Genomic DNA, 16,602 nt, shown 5'->3' on the forward strand with positions numbered 1-16,602 from the left:
TCAGCACCAGCCTTTATTGGGAAGGAGAAGCACCACACACCCACTGCCCAATCCAGGGCTATTTCCCATGCTCTGGTCAGCGGCAGGAGGAGAAGCAGAGCAGAGAGGGCCATGAGTGCCCCTGGAAATGTCACAAGCCCCAGGATGTCACCCTCTCTTGACTGCCAGGAAAAGCTTCCAGAATTACCAAAGAAGCTCCAGACAAATCAGCACAGCTAGGGCACCGGGATCTCTGCAAGTAGAAGAAACATCAAGTCACAGCTGTGCCCTCCTGGCTTCAGCTACCCGAAATGTTTTCCCTCCACCCTAGGAAAGCTTGGCCTATATTGCTCTCAAAAGTCTTAAATAGCTCCTTGTTTCCCAGACAATCAAATCCAAACTGGCACTGAAGGCTCTTATTATTCAGATGTCAACCTTATATCTCCTGTTATAAAAAACTGGAATTATGGTCGGGCACAGTGGCTCATGCCTGTAATCCCAGCACTTTGGGAGGCCAAGGTGGGTGGATAACCTGAGATCAGGAGCTCGAGACCAGCCTGGCCAACATGGTGAAACACTGTCTCTACTAAAAATACAAAAATCAGCTAGGTATGATGGCAGGCGCCTGTAAATCCCAGCCTTGGGAGGCTGAGGCAGGAGAATTGCTTGAATCCAGGAGGCAGAGGTTGCAGTGAGTCGAGATTGTGCCATTGCACTCCAGCCTGGGTGACAAGAGTGAAACTCCATCTCAAAAAAAAAAAAAAAAAAAACTGGAGATACGTCTGTTCCTTTACCCACCCTGCCCCCACTCCTCACCTCCCAAACATATCCCACACATTCCCACCCTGTGTTCCTTTGCCAGCAATCACCAGATTGCCTGTCTGGCATGTCCCTGTGCTATCCTCCCTTTGTCGCATCTGCCTAGCCTTAAGCGCCTCAATCAAATCCCACCTCTCCCACAGAGACCTTCCCAGGGAGCCACACCTGGGAACAGGTGTAAGCCTGTACTGTTTATATGAGGGTTCTCATCTGGGACACAGGTTTGCCACACCTGAGAACAGGTGTAAGCCTGTACTGTTTGTATGAGGGTTTTCATCTGGGACATAGGTTCTTTCTCCCCAACTGGACTTTTCCTGACCTTCTGAAGTCCCCTTCCCAGCACCTAAGCCAGTGCTTTGCACATAGCAGTTGTCTGTTATTGTTGATGACAATGGACTGTACTCACCTAATTCGGAATCAGACCTCACAGTCCAGTTGGGGTTCATGGTCAGTTTTGGGGGCAGGACTGGTGGGACACAGAAGCGGCCACAGCCTGACTTGCAACATTTTTCTCCAGCTTGACAATTCTCATCCATCACACAGCCAACAATGCACAGGCCCACCAGAACTTTTGGACAATCACCGTCCCGCCCTGTGGGAACAACAGGCACAGGAAAAGGGACAGGGCATCAGCTCTGCCATCTCCATATTCCCATCTTGAACTTACACACAGAGGCTCTAGGTCAATCAACCCCTGACCCTCACTAGACCCAACTAAACTGGCTGGGAAACCATGGCGCTGGAGGATCTCAGAATCTTTAGGAACCCAAGAGACCTCTGAGCCCAGAGGTTTCAAATGGTGCCCCAAAGGGAGTTCCCAAGAGGTAACTCAGGGATTGACACCTCTGCAGGTTTGGGGTGGGGGTGGGTGAAGTGTGGCAGGGGCAAGCCTCCCAGACCACTCCCCCTCCCCCTATGCTCTGGATTCATAGTGTCACTTCCTCACGGTGGCCTCCTCTGCCACCCTAGACAAGGTTTGATGTCCCTGCTTTGTGCTCCTTTAGCACCCTGTATGCTTCCTCTCATCAAACTTTATCATAATCCCTTATTTAAAAGGAATATGTCTATCTTGCCTGATGGGCTATAAGCTACATAAGGATAAGAGTCTGTCCTCAGCCTTGAGCACTGCCTGGGAATCTAAAGGGACTAAGATAGCACAAGGGTCAATGATTCTTTAATGGAGATCCACAGTGCCTGGCACTCAAAAATATTTGTTTTTTTAAAATGTTGAAGAAAAAAGGCATTGGAACAGGAATGCTTTTATCTGTGTGTGTGTGTGTGTGTGTGTGTGTGTGTGTGTGTGTGTGTGTGTATGTTTCCAGCTGGGCGTGGTGGCTCACGCCTGTAATTCCAGCACTTTGGGAGGCCGAGACAGGCAGATCACGAGGTCAGGAGTTCAAGACCAGCCTGGTCAACATGATGAAACCCCATCTCTACTAAAAATACAAAAATTAGCTGGGCATGGTGGCGTGTGCCTGTAATCCCAGCTACTCAGGAGGCTGAGGCAGAAGAATTGCCTCAGAGGCAGAAGAAACGCCTCAGAGGCAGAAGAAACCCCAGAGGCAGAGGTTTCAGTGAGCCAAGATCACGCCACTACACTCCAGCCTGGGGTACAGACCAAGACTCTGTCTCAAAAAAAAAAAAAAAAAAATATATATATATATATATATGTTTCCAACTAAGATTTCATTTGGGGCAGGGGAGAAGCTTTTTGTTAAAAATTAGATCTGAAAATCAGGATCTTGGGCAACTCCTTCATTTTACAGATAAAGAAACTTGGGTTCAAAAAGACGGGTTTGCTTACCCAAGGTCACAAAGCAAAACCTCAGCAGAATCAAGACCAAAAGCCACACTGTCTGTCTTCCAGCCCAAGTAGTTCCTACTGCCCCACAGTGCCTTCCCCCAGTTCTTTTAATGTCGACACGGCCCCTTGGCCCTAGAAGAAGGGGTTGCTTTGGGTTGGGGGACTAGAGGGACAGGAAGGATGAGAATCCTAGCTCCTCCCAGGAAGGGAAAGAGAAGCACTCTTCTCAGGAAACACTCAAGGATTTCTTCCCAAAAGAGCCAACATACCTCCCTCAATGTCTCCAAGGCAGGTGCGGCCACAGCCGGTGCTGCAGCATTTATGCCCCTGGGGACAGGATGCATCCCCATCACACAGCTCCTCACACGGAAGGGGGTCAGCGGGACATTCACCACCAAACTCTGCTACAGAATCAAAGCATTGGAGCCCAGAGACGCTCACAATATGAAACACATTTTTCATTGTGTCCCATGTGTATGTTTATATATAGTTATATATTTATATACATATATAATGTAAATATTTATGTGTATCATGTATCTGCAATACATCTGATTTTTTTAAGACAGGGTCTCACTGTATTGCCCAGGCCAAAGTGCGGTGGTATAATCATAGCTCACTGCAGCCACAAACTCCTGCATTCAAGGGATCCTCCCACCTCAGCCTCCTGAGTGGCTAGAACTACAGGCACATGCCACCATGCCTGGCTTATTTATTTATTTTGTAGAGACAGGGTCTCACTGTATCACCCAGGCTAAAGTACAGTGGCACAATCATAGCTCATTGCAGCCTGAAACTCCTGTGCTCAAGGGATCCTCCCACCACAGCCTCCTGAGTACCTGGGACTACAGGCACAAGCCACCAGGCCTGGGTAATTTTATTTATTTATTTTGTAGAGACAAAGTCTCACTATGTTCCCTAGGCTGATATCAAACTCCTGGCTCAAGTGATCCTCCCGCCTGAGCCTCCCAAAGTGCCAGGATTATAGGCATGAGCCACCCCACCCAGCCCACCCTGATATTTTATATTCTAGTTCTTCTTTTTCCTAATTACTAAATTGCTTTCAGGACTCATAGTTTGAAAAACACTGTTCAGATCTAACCCACTGTGGCCAACATTCTCCCTGAATTCTCCCTGTGGCAGACATTTACAATGGTGGCCTCCAGTGAACTTTACCTCCTGGGATTCAGGCCCTTTTGTAGTCCCCTTCCATACCTACTCTGGGTTTGACCATCTGACTTGCTTTGACCAATGGGACATTAGCAAATGTAATGTAAGCAGAGGCTTGATAAGCACTAGCATACTGGGGCTTGTCCACTCAGAATACTTCCTCTTGGAAACCAGCTGCCATGCTATAAAGCAGCTTGAACTACGCTATGGGATGATGAGATGCCCCATGGAGACAGAACCTAGAAAAGAGGTCATCCTGGACGTTGTGGCTCCAGTTGAGCTCCCTGCTAAGCTCCCCGCTGAATGCAGCTAAATGAATGACCACAGCTACATCACGTGGGTATATGAACTGCAGCCAAGCTTAGGCAACCTACACAACTGTGAGAAAGAGTAACTATATTGCTTTAAGTCATGAAGTTTGAAGATGGTTTCTTATGCAGCAATAGATACTGGATACCAAGTTTATTCTGAGAGGCAACAGGTCCAGCTAAAATGATTTGTTTCCCCATACTCTCTTGCAACTAGGGGTGACCACAAACTAGGACATAAACTGGGAAACTTTTGTATTCCTGACACAGGGAATACCCCTTTCAAACTGCTCCCTCACTTCTTTCTTCTTCCAGTCCAAAGATAGACATTACACAGAGAGGCAGAGTAGCCTTCTTTCAATGAGGAGGCAACTCAGCACAACGAAATGGTCAAGAATTGCAAAGAGGTGTTGTATGAAAGGAGAGAAGGTTAGCACTCCCCTCGACAAGGATGGAAGAGGCCCTTGGGCCTGACAACACGCATATGGTTCAAGCATTGCCACCTACTTTGTGGCATCTAACCATCGTTTTTTAAAATAAATAAATAATAAAATGTAAATATAAAAAAAAAAAAGAATTGCAAAGGAGAAAGAGGGAAATAGTTTCATCCTTGTTAGCATCATGGAGCCACCATCCCAGCCTCAGGAATTCTTGTTATATGAGAAAAACAAACCCCTATATGATTAATTTTCTGTTATGTGCAGCCAAACACATTCCCTATGAAAATAAACTCGGAGAAGGATCTTGCCCAGAACTACAGAGTGAGTCAGCAGCACGGCAGGACAACACTCAGCCTCTTGATTTGCGGTAAAGTACTTTTTCTACTACACTATCCTTAAAACATGCAGGCAACTGGCCAGGGCCCCAGGCGCAGGCACACCCAAAGAAGGCCACACCCAAACCAAACCAATTCACCATGACTCATTCATCTTAGTGTTTATTTCAAGTTTCTTAAGTAAAGAGAAAGGTGACAGGCAATTAAAGATTTCACAGAAAACCAAAGCAAGACTGGCCCAGTGCCTCTGAGTAGGAACAGGTAAGTATGATTGCATACAGCTGGCTCTGGGAAGTCTGCCATGATGGAAAAAGCAAGTATTGGAATCCAAGGAGAATACATGCAGCTAAACAACCCAGGCGTAGTAACCCTGTATCCTGAGATTTTCCTGAACAGCCCCTATTTCAAATATCCTGTGCTACTGTGAGATCACATCAAAACTATGTGTCCTGATTTTTGACTCAGAAAATGCGGTCACTGTAACCACCAAATGCATCTCCCTGCACCTCCCCACCTGCTTGACAAACACTGAAATCCATCTAACAAGGAACAAAAGCCTTCTATCTCACAGCTGAGAAGGCTGGGAGTAAAAATCTCCCTGGTGGAAAAACCCGGTGACATAAACTTCTCATAAAATTGTGCCATGTGCCCTAGAAACTGGGAGTGCCATACGTCCCAGATTTCACCATTTTGCTGAGCTTGACCTTGAGATGACCAATGCCGGGAGCTCTCTGCTACTCTCTGCCCTCGTCCTCAAGACCAGGCATGGAGCACTTACCTCTACCCTTTTCCAGGCCAGGCTTCCTGGAGGCCCAGAGGGTCACAGCACCTCGCTTTTGACCAGTGCCCAGCAATGCCACCCAGTCTGACACCCTGCCTTATATGAATCCCTGCCACATGATCCCTTTCTCTCAGCACTAACACCTGGAATTAATGGGGTCTCACTACCTCCAAGCCAGATTATGCTATCCTACTTAAGCTAGACAGCCTTTATATCTTTTTTTTTTTTTTTTTTTGAGACAGGGTCTCGCTTTGTCACCCAGGCTGGGGTGCAGTGCCGCAATCGTGGCTTACTGCAGCCTCAAACTCTCGAACTCCTGGGCTCAAGCAATCCTCCAACCTCAGCCTCCTGAGTAGCTGAACTATAGGCACACACTACCAGGCCCAGCTAATTATTTTTATTTTTTATAGAGACAGGGTCTCACTATGCTGACTAGGCTTGTTTTGACCTTCTGGCCTCAAGCAATCCTCCCGCCTCAGCCTCCCAAAGTGCTGACGTCACAGGCATGAGTTACCATGCCTGGCCCTTTGTACCTCTTTATACTGACCTGAAATCTGGCTGGGCCTTTTCCTATCCCCAGAGACCTTACAAAAACCTGGCGGATGCCATTCTTTCAGGCAGGATCCTCTGTCTTTCACTGTCCTGGCTTTGCCATGCTAGGTAAGGTCAGTTCCTCATAAGACATGCTCCCTAATCACCTCACAATTAGCTTACCAGGAATCAGGAAGAGAAATAGGAACAGCAGCCAGAATGGGGATGACGGTTCCCCACCCTCTATCTGCACCCAAGACTCTAAGCTATCACCAAAAAAAGAGTGAAGCTGAAGCCCAGGAAATACTCACAGTCTGTCCTGCTGCCTCAGCTCCAACCTGCCACTATGTCTGAGAGAAAGATGCCAGTTGCTGTTGGAAAAGTAAAATCTCGGCACTTCTTAACCCAAGAAGGGCCCTCTGAGCTAACAAACTTACTCTCCTTCTCTTGTAAATAGAGAGACAGACAACTAGAGAGAGGGATTGGCCTGAGGTCAATTGTAGCAGAACTGAGTCACAAATCCCCAGCTCTGATATAAGGTCTCATGCCCTTTAAACCACATCATGGGCCTGGCTCAGTGGCTCATGCCTGTAATCCCAGCACTTTGGGAGGCCAAGGTGGGTGAAACACTTGAGGTCAAGAGTTCAAAACCAATCTGGCCAACATGTTGAAACCCTGTCTCTACTAAAAATACAAAAAAAAAAAAAAAAGCCGGGTGTGGTGGTGGGTGCCTGGAATCCCAGCTACTGGGGAGGCTGAGGCAGGAGAATTGCTTGAACCCGGGAGGCAGAGGTTGCAGTGAGCCGAGATCACACCACTGCACTCCATCCTGGGTGACAGAGCTAGACTCCATCTCAAACACACACATAGACACACACACACACACACACACACACACACACATCATGATGATCCCCTACACTGCAGCAAGGATCACACAAAAACCAAGAAGCACTGGGACTCACTCTGCCCAGTTCCACCAAAAGAGAAGACCCAGTGGTAGATAGTTTTAGGGGTTAGGAAAAGTTATCCACCAGTGTGTAGGCAGTCCTCAAGACCACTTACTTCCAGGTTCAGTGATTCATTAGCAGGACTCAGTGTATAGTCATACCCATGGCTATGATTTATTACAGCAAAAGGATACAAAGAAAAATCATCAAAGGGAAAAGTCCAGAGGAAATCAGGTGCTGATTTTCAAGAGTCCTCCCAGTAGAGTCACAGGATGCACTTAATTCTTCCAGCATGGAATTGTGACATGTGTGAAGTGTTTTCTACCAGGGAAACTCATTAGACACTCACTGTGAAAGTTCTCTACTGGGGGCTGGTCACTTAGGCACCCTCTGCCTAGCACATACCAAGATTCCAGACTCTCAGAAGGAAAGCAGATGTTCAGCCTAAACCACAATGTTTACACAAACAGTTTAGGCACAGTGAACCACTCTTATCAGTTAGAGTAGTACAAATACCCACAAAATCCAAGTTCCCAGAAGCCAGCCAAGGCCCAGCCTTGCCAGCAAGCCTTTTTAAGAAGAGCAGTCTCAGGCTTGTTATGTTAACTCTTTTCTGTACAACCTGCAGTGAGGTTTTAGAAAAGGGTCAGCCAGACACACAGGGAGGCCATGCCATCAGCCCACGTAAAAGAAAATACATATATGATAATAAGCAAAACAGAGGGTCACAGGGGATCTGGAGTGGTCAGGTTTCATTCAGTGGGGAGGTGAGCCATGAGGAGGCCCAAGAAGACAACTGTCAGGCCAGAATCAGAATCTTCACTCCAAAACCTCTTCCCCCAGGTTGTCCCTGTCTCAGTAAAGAACACCACCATCACCCAACTGCTCAAGCTGAATATCTACCACCCTTCTTGATACCCCGTCTCCCTCAATGCCTGCAGCCACTTACTTGTTCACCCAGTCCCATCAATTCTACCTTCACAAACATGTAAGCCTTCCATTTTTCTTTTTCATTGTTATTGGTTTTTTGGGGGCTTTTTTGTTTTGGATTTTTGTTTTTCTTTTTTTTGAGATGGAGTTTCGCTCTTGTTGCCCAGGCTGGAGTGCAGTGGCACAATCTCGGCTCTCTGCAACCTCCACCTCCTAGGTTCAAGCGATTATCCTGCCTCAGCCTCCCGAGTAGCTGCGATTACAGATGCCCACCATCATGCCCGGCTAATTTTTGTATTTTTAGTTGAGATGGGGTTTCACCATGTTGGCCAGGCTGGTCTCAAACTCCTGACCTCGTGATCTGCCCGCACTGGCCTCCCAAAGTGCTGGGATTACAGGCATGAGCCACTGCGCTCGGCTGCCTTCCATTTTTCTATGTCTGCAATATCTCCACCCCAGTCTAAGCCCCGATCATCTCTCCCAGGCTGCCACAATAGCCTCCTAACTGGTCTTCCATCTTCTACACTTGCCCCCATCCATTCTTCATATACTGGCAGAGTGGTCTTTTTAAAATGAAAACTGGACAAGGCCTCTCCTGCTTTTAAACCCCCTCAAAGGCTTCCTATTGCACTTAGAATAAAGCCTAAGAGAGAAGCCCTGAAGACCCCCGAAAGTCTGGGCCCTGCCTACCTCTCCAACCTCAAATGAAAGCAGCCTCCTTCTCTCTTCTTCCATTATCTTCAAAGCACTCATGACTCATCATCATCTTGCGGTTATTATGTATTTGTTTTCTTGATTATTTCCTGTCTGTCACACTATAAGCAAGCCCCAGGGTGGCAAGGACCACGGCTGCCTTCCTCACCACTGCAGACCCACATGCCAGGTAGGGTAGCCACACTCAATATACAGTGAATACATGAATAAGTGGGTGAGTAAACGGATAGGTCAGGCATCAGATAGGTGGGGAGGCAGAGAAGGGGCGGACCAGAACACAGAGGTACTTGGCATGACCATATGAGCTCTTGAGCATTATCTGGCAGGTTTACTGCAGACTTTTTTAAATGCATTTCTGGCCAGACACAGTGGTTTGTGCCTGTAGTCCCAGTTTCTCAGGGAACTAAGGCAGAAGGATCACCTGAGCCCAGGAGGTTGAGGCTGCAGTGGGCTGAGATCACACCACTGCACTCCAGCCTGGGTGATAGAGTGAGACCTTGTCCCAGATAAATAAATAAATAAAATGCATTTCTTCTCAACTGCATTATCACTCTGGGAGCTAAATATCCTTATCCCCATTTTACAGATAGTAAAAGTGAGATTCAGAGAAATGAAGGGACTTGCCCAAGGCCACACAGGAAGCAAGCAGAAGAGCCAGGATTCAGACCCATGTTCAGACTAGAACAGTGTCATGAGAGCAGGACTCAATGTCTGCCCTTGCCCTCAGGCAACCTGACTGGCCCTCCACTTTGCCAAACAGACCAGCACTGGCTATGGTAAACCTCTGGCAATGTCAGAGCTTAAGGAAAGCGAAATTTTTCATAGCCCTGGAAGGAGAGCTTCCTGTAGAGTTGGGTATAGCAACCAGTCCTGTTGGGTGAGTAGCCTAGCCCTCCCCTAGGGCTGGAGCTTTAGAAAAGTAGTTAACTGCCAATGCAGTAGCCAGTATCACCTCCCACCAGGCTAGGAACCCCGCTCAGCCCAGCAGGCTCTGGGACGTCTGCGGGAGATCACTATTCTAGCCTGCCTGCCAAGCTCCAGTGGAAAAGGAAGCCCTATCTGGGCTGGCCAGGGGCCAGAGCAGCTCACAAAGGTACTGTGCCTGGGTGCCAGCCTCGCCCTTAGCCCCTACAATTCAGCCCTCAGCTTCAAACACTGGGAAGATTGTACCAAGCCCTACATGCCAGCAGTCAGTGACCTGCCTGAGACAGATTCCCAGGCTGGTTCCAGAGCTGGGCCTCAAGAGTCCTGGCAAGGAGAACAACCTTCCATTCTCTCTAATGGGCAGGCTGCCCAAGATAGCTGCCTAAGCCGGGCACAGACAGACCCAATGGGTACCAGCAAGGGGCCTCCTACCTGGAGAGGTTTGCCTGGAAGGAAAAAGGTTGTCACATGTTACAGGGCTTCAGGGTCTGAGAGGAAGTGATCAGGGAAGAAGACAACCATCCTGGTTTTGAATAAAGGGGCTGGTGAGAAATTGTACTCCTGCTGGCCATGGTGGCTCATACCTGTAATCCCAGCACTTTGGGAGGCCGAGGCCAGTGGATCACCTGAAGTCAGGAGTTTGAGACCAGACTGACCAACATGCTGAAAAGCCATCTCTACTAAATACAAAAAATTAGCTGAGCACAGTGGCACATGCCTATAATCCCAGCTACTTGGGAGGCTGAGGCAGGAGAATCGCTTGAACCTGGGAGGTGGAGATTGCACTGAGCCGAGATTGCACCACTGCACTCCAGCCTGGGCAACAATAGCGAAACTCAGTCTCAAAAAAAAGAAATTGTACTTCCGACCCAGCCCACTTAGGAGGCAAGAGGAAGGAAGTTAATATATACTGAGGGCAAAACACTTTACATAATTTGAATAATTACAACAAGCCTTCGAGGTTTATTCTTCCCACCTTACAGAGAAGGGAACTAAGGCTCAAAATTACTCGCCCAGGGACCTGCTGGCCAGTAACTGGCAAACCTCAGGCTTGAACCCAGGACTCCGACAACCCAAACCTAGGATTTTCCACTCTAACATGCACCACATGCACTCAGATGAGAGAATGATTCCAGTTCCTTTAGAAAACATAATGAGAGATATTCAAAACAGCAGAGAAGAAAATAAAATACCTAGGCATAAATTTATGGAGAAATATTTTAACACCATAAAACACCCTGAAATATGCAAAATACACTTGATCAACAGGGAAGGCATAGGATTCAACATAGGCCAGGCACAGTGGCTCATGCCTGTAATCCCAGCATTTTGGGAGCCGAGGTGGGCAGATCACCTGAGGTCAGGAATTCGAGATCAGCCTGACCAACATGGCAAAACCCCATCTGTTCTAAAAATACAAAAATTAGCTGAGCACGGTGGCACACGCCTGCAATCCCAGCTACTCAGGAGGCTGACGCACAAGAATGACTTGAATGTGGGAGCAGAGGTTGCAATGAGCCAAGATCACGCCACTGCACTCCAGCCTGGGCAACAGCCTGTCTCCAAAAAAAAAAAAAAAAAAAAAAAAGAACATTTCAGTACCATAAAACAGGGTAAGAAAAAAAAAAGATTCAACATTATAATAACAGCAGTTCTCCCTAAGCTAATTTAATTTATATATCTAACATCACTCCAGTGAACGTAGTCTTGGTATTTGGGAATGATGGAAGAAAAATAGATAAAATTATAATAAAATATATTTGGAAGCACAAATAAGCAAAAGTAGCCATGAAAATCATGAAACAAGAGGAAAATAGGAAGGGGTTAGACAAAGAAGACATGCCATCAATTTCTAATATGTTTTAGGGGCCTCTCAAGGGAATGGAGAAGGAACAGAGCAGAGAGCCCTGTCACTTCTACCTCCAAATTTTCTCAACTATGTCACCTTTCTCCATCCCCACTGCTACCTCCCTAGTCTCACTGGTCTACATCCTCATCTGCCTTCATTCTCTCCCTCCCATTTCTACTCTAACCATACTAGCTTTCTTTCCATTTCTCACATGTGGCAAGCTCCTAGTCATCTCAAGGCCTCTGTGTGTGCTTCTCTCTCTTCCTGGAATGTCCATCGCACCCTTCACCTGGCTAACTTCAAATCGCCCTCCAGGTTGCAGCTTAAATGTCACTCCACACATGCCATCCTCAACTACCCAATCCAATGTGAGTTCTCGGCCGGGCACGGTGGCTCACGCCAGCCCTTGGGAGGCCGAGGCAGGTGGATCACTTGAGGCCAGGAGTGTGAGACAAACCCAGCCAACATGGTGAGACCCCATCTCTCCTAAAAATACAAAAATTAGCCAGGTGGGGTGGCATGTGCCTGTAATCCCAGCTACTCGGGAGGCTGAGGCAGGAGAATTGCTTGAGCCCAGAAGGTAGGTGGAGGTTGTAGTGAATCAAGATCGTGCCACTGCACTCCAACCTGAGCAACAGAGCAAGACTGTCAAAAAAATAAAAATAAAAGTGAGTTCTCCACTTTACTCTGTCTCTCAGCACCCTTTAATTTTCCTTCCCTGTCCTTATCAGAGTTTGAAATTGTATATTTATTTACATGCTTATTTGTTAAACCTCTTTCTCTGCCACGAGACTATGAGCTCCATGAAAGCGGGCATGGGATCTACCGTATTTTCCACAATATACCAGGAGCCCGTCACTGGATCTCGCAAACAGTACACATTCAATAAATACTTGTTGAAGAAATGAATGCATAAATGGATAATTAGGTCACTGGGACTCTGCAAAAGGGATAATGAATCTCTTTCAAATACCTCTCTACCAGGACCAGAATGAAAAAGAATCTGTTTCCCACAGGAGACAGCCCGCTGTGTGTGTACACAGGGAACATAAGAATCTCAGGAGCAGGCCAGGCGTGGTGGCTCACGCCTGTAATCCCAGTACTTTGGGAGGCTGACGTGGGTGGATCATGAGGTCAGGAGATTGAGACCATCCTGGCTAACACGACGAAAACCCGTCTCTACTAAAAATACAAAAAATTAGCCGGGTGTGGAGGCACATGCCTGTAGTCCCAGATACTAGGGAGGCTGAGGCAGGAGAATTGCTTGAACCTGGGAGGCAGAGGTTGCAGTGAGCCAAGATCACACCACTGCACTCTAGCCTGGGAGACAGAGCAAGACTCTCTCTCAAAAAAAAAAAAAAAAAAAAAAAGAATCTCAGGAGCAAATGAGTGGGGAAATGTGTGCCACCTTCCATAGGCATCAAGATTCTTTTTTTTTTTTTTTCTTTCTCTGCAGATTCTCAGGATAAGATTTTTAACAGAGAATATTGCAACTGATTATGGGAACTGGGAATTACCCAGTGGTTTTCTTTTTTCTTTTTTCTTTTTTTTTTTTTTTGAGACAGAGTCTCGCTCTGTCACCCAGGCTGGAGTGCAGTGGCATAATCTCGGCCCACTGCAAGCTCCGCCTTCTGGGTTCACGCCATTCTCCTGCTTCAGCCTCCTAAGTAGCTGGGACTACAGGCACCCCCCACCACGCCCGGCTAATTTTTTTGTATTTTTAGTAGAGACGGAGTTTCGCCGTGTTAGCCATGATGGTCTCAATCTCCTGACCTCGTGATCCGCCCACCTTGGCCTCCCAAAGTGCTGGGATTCCAGGCGTGAGCCACCACGCCCAGCTACTCAACCGTTTTCAAAGCAGTCTGCAAATGAGGGTAAGTCGAGGCTGCCCTTCTGGCACCCTCCCTTTGCCTGCCCAGGCTACATACCACAAATGATTATGGCTTGTGCACCCTTTGTATATCTTTTTTTTTTAAGTTCTCAGAATATAGCAGCAAAGTAAAACCAACAAGCTGATATGTGCGTATTTGAGAAATAAACAAGCAGACCAAACAGACCATGAGGTGTGGGGACAGCGTTTCTTACCCAGCTTCTGTTTAGAGATTGGGACTACACAGCTCTTGTTGCAGCCAAGCGTGCAGCATTTCTTAACACCTGGACATGTCTCATCAGTGATGCACCTTTTCAAACAGGATTGTTTCCGAATAACCCTAGGGCAATCTCTTTTCCTCCCTGTAGCAAAAAGGGAGACAGCAAAGAAAAGAGAAAATAGGCCGAACGCCATGGCTCACACCTGTAATCCCAGCACTTTGGGAGGCCAAGGCGGGTGGATCAACTGAGGTAGGGAGTTCGAGAACAGCCTGGCCAACATGGAGAAACCCCATCTCTACTAAAAATACAAAATTAGTCGGGGGTGGTGGCACATGCCTGTAAATCCCAGCTACTTGGGAGGCTGAGGCAGGAGAATCACTTGAACCCGGGAGGCGGAGGTTGCGGTGAGCTGAGATCACGCCACTGCATTCTAGTCTGAGCAACAAGAGCGAAACTCCATCTCAAAAAAAAAAAAAAAAGAGAGAGAGAGAGAGAAAATAGCGCCTGGTAACACCCACGGGCACAGCAGAAGGGAAAAACAGAAAAAGGAAGTCCTGAGATGTATTTAAGCCTCTCAACCCTGGTGCTAAGACAAAGCGACAATAATAACAATAGTAATAGCAAATATTTACTGTAACATTTACTGATGTTTACCTTGTGCCATGAACATCTCATTTGATCCTCACAATTATCCCCATTTTACAGATGAGGAAACTGAGGCTAAAAGCTTAAGATTTATAAAGAGCTAAGGCTTAAGGCTTAAAAAGGTCTGCTTGGCTCTAGGGTCTACTCTCTTAATCATTATCTTACACAGCCTTCCCTTTACAACTCTTCCCTCCAGCCTTCACAGGAACTTTGAGTCCAAAGTAAAAGACATAGATAATCGATGGTGCGCTCTTTCCTGATGGAAGGCAAACAACTGGGGGCACTGAATAATTAAAGGAGGAGGGACCCTAAAAGAGTAAAGAAGAAGTACTCTAGGCAAGGGAGACTTCAAAAGGCAACCTAGAAGGTGGGAAGCTCTCTACTTCCATCTATCCCAGAGGCAATGTCAGAGAGTATGCCCAGATTTTGCCCCTCATGCCAACATACCCTTAGGAATGTCTCGGCAGATCCGACCACAGCCTGTGGTGCAGCACTTCTGTTCAGCCGGACACAATTCATCGCCCTGGCACAGCTCTTTGCATGGGTTCTTATCGGGAGGGCATTCTCCCTCTTTTGCTGCAAAAGATACCATGTGAGTTTGGGGTAACTAGCCAGGCCTCAGAAATGGGGAATGGACCTTCAGCCCCTCCAGGCATCTCTATCCAAAATATTTCTGCACCACTGCACTCTAGCCTGGGTGACAGAATGAGACCCTGTCTCTTAAAAAAAAAAAAAATTCTGGCTGGGCACGATGGCTCATGCCTGTAATCCCAGCACTTTGGGAGGCCGAGGCGGGTGGATCATGAGGTCAGGAGATTGAGATCATCCTGGCTAACACAGTGAAACCCCATCTCTACTAAAAATACAAAAAATTAGCTGGGCGTGGCGGTGGGCACCTGTAGTCCCAGCTACTCGGGAGGCTGAGGCGGGAGAATGGCATGAACCTGGGAGGTGGAGCTTGCAGTGAGCTGAGATCACGCCACTGCACTCCAGCCTCGGTGACAGAGTGAGACTCCGTCTCAAAAAAAAAAAAAAAAATTCTGCAACCACCTTCCCCTCCTCATACACAAATACTAACATATATCCACCACTGCTAAAGGAGCAGCCATCCTGCAGATAACGAGAGAGAAAGGGTGGGATGATCCTGTTCTCATTTAATGAGTTCTAGGGAAAAGCTAGAACCTCTAGTAAGCCCAACTGGAAGTCCTATCTCCTTGTCCAGAGAGGGTAAAGAAAGCCAGGAAGAATGCATGACCCAGGCCATCCTGAGAATCTATTCATCCAGTCCTGTCCTATAGAGATGATCATCTCCACTTACAAGCAACCTTGCTCTGGGAGAAGGCAGGGGATGACTTCTCCTCTCCTCTAGTCACTTTCTGTTACTGTTGGCCAGGAATCCCAAATGATAGCTCACCATGTTCTCCTGCAGTTATCCAGGATTCCAGGGACCCAAGAGCAAGAAGTGCCTTCAGAAGAAAGAGGCAGCTTAACATCATGATGATGCTGAGAGTTGGGACGAGAGCTTAGTTCAGGCTAGAGGTGTACACCTTGCCCAGAGTATCAGCTGAGGTATGAGCAGGACTAGGGATGGCCCCAAACCCAGTCCCAAAACCTTCCCTTTCACAATACTCCCCAAGAATATCTTCTCCTGACAAGAAGAAGAGGGATTGGCTGCTGGAGTGTGGGAAAATTCCTGGCACTACCAAAGGGGACATGTGATGGGAGGATCAAATTCTGTAAGCAATATACACAATATTCCTGGATGATGAGAAACCTAGTGGGTGGCTGGAAAAATGGAGGGGTGGCCATTGGAAAAAGAATCAAAGAGAGCCCTAAAGGGCATTGGAAGGACATGGCTTTAGCCCAAATAACAGAGGGAGGGATTCACGACACTACTTAATAGCCAAAGCTAATAACATAACCAAGCATAATAAAATTGTGGCTCCTGTTCATCCTAGCAACCAAGAAAATACAGAATGGAACAGACCACTCAGAAACTATCAAACAGGCCAAGGCGGGCACATCACCTGAGGTCAAGAGTTTGAGACCAGCCTGGCCAACATGGCGAAACCCTGTCTCTACTAAAAATACAAAAATCAGCTGGGCATGTTGGTGCATGCCTGTAATCCCAGCTATGTGGGAGGCTGAGGCAGGAGAATAGCTTGAACCCAGGAGGCAGAGGTTGCAGTGAGTGGAGATCGTGCCACTGCACTCCAGCTTGGGTAACAGAGTGAGACTCTGTCTCAAAAAAAAAAAAAAGAGAGAAAAGAAACTATCAAAAACCTACAGAAAAGCAGTAGTTGAGTTTGTTAAGAACTAATGAAAAGCACCG

The 16,602-nt window shown here is 47.2% G+C and overlaps 1 protein-coding gene and 1 non-coding gene across 6 annotated transcripts in view; one reads left to right on the forward strand and one right to left on the reverse strand.

Moving 5' to 3' along the window:
- Positions 1-16,602, reverse strand: part of WFDC3 (WAP four-disulfide core domain 3) — a 17,739-nt gene continuing 1,137 nt past the window's right edge. The window contains exons 2-7 of one of the 5 annotated variants that reach the window (XM_063702067.1): positions 15,685-15,736; positions 14,718-14,846; positions 13,620-13,766; positions 2,872-3,003; positions 1,205-1,390; positions 1-232 (exon numbers count right to left, since the gene is read on the reverse strand). In XM_063702067.1, coding sequence (XP_063558137.1) covers positions 216-232; positions 1,205-1,390; positions 2,872-3,003; positions 13,620-13,766; positions 14,718-14,846; positions 15,685-15,736 — 663 coding nt within the window. In that variant the 3' untranslated portion in view covers positions 1-215. Of the gene's footprint in view, positions 233-1,204; positions 1,391-2,871; positions 3,007-13,619; positions 13,767-14,717; positions 14,847-15,684; positions 16,320-16,602 lie in introns of those variants that run through there. The other 4 variants (XM_019017516.3, XM_004062267.5, XM_063702069.1 and 1 more) reach the window with 4 other exon arrangements.
- Positions 4,488-4,613, forward strand: LOC115931785 (U6atac minor spliceosomal RNA). The gene has a single exon (XR_004068238.3). It is a non-coding gene; the product is annotated as a U6atac minor spliceosomal RNA (small nuclear RNA).

The sequence above is a fragment of the Gorilla gorilla genome, chromosome 21 (genome assembly GCF_029281585.2).
Source record: "Gorilla gorilla gorilla isolate KB3781 chromosome 21, NHGRI_mGorGor1-v2.1_pri, whole genome shotgun sequence".
Taxonomy (NCBI): domain Eukaryota; kingdom Metazoa; phylum Chordata; class Mammalia; order Primates; family Hominidae; genus Gorilla; species Gorilla gorilla.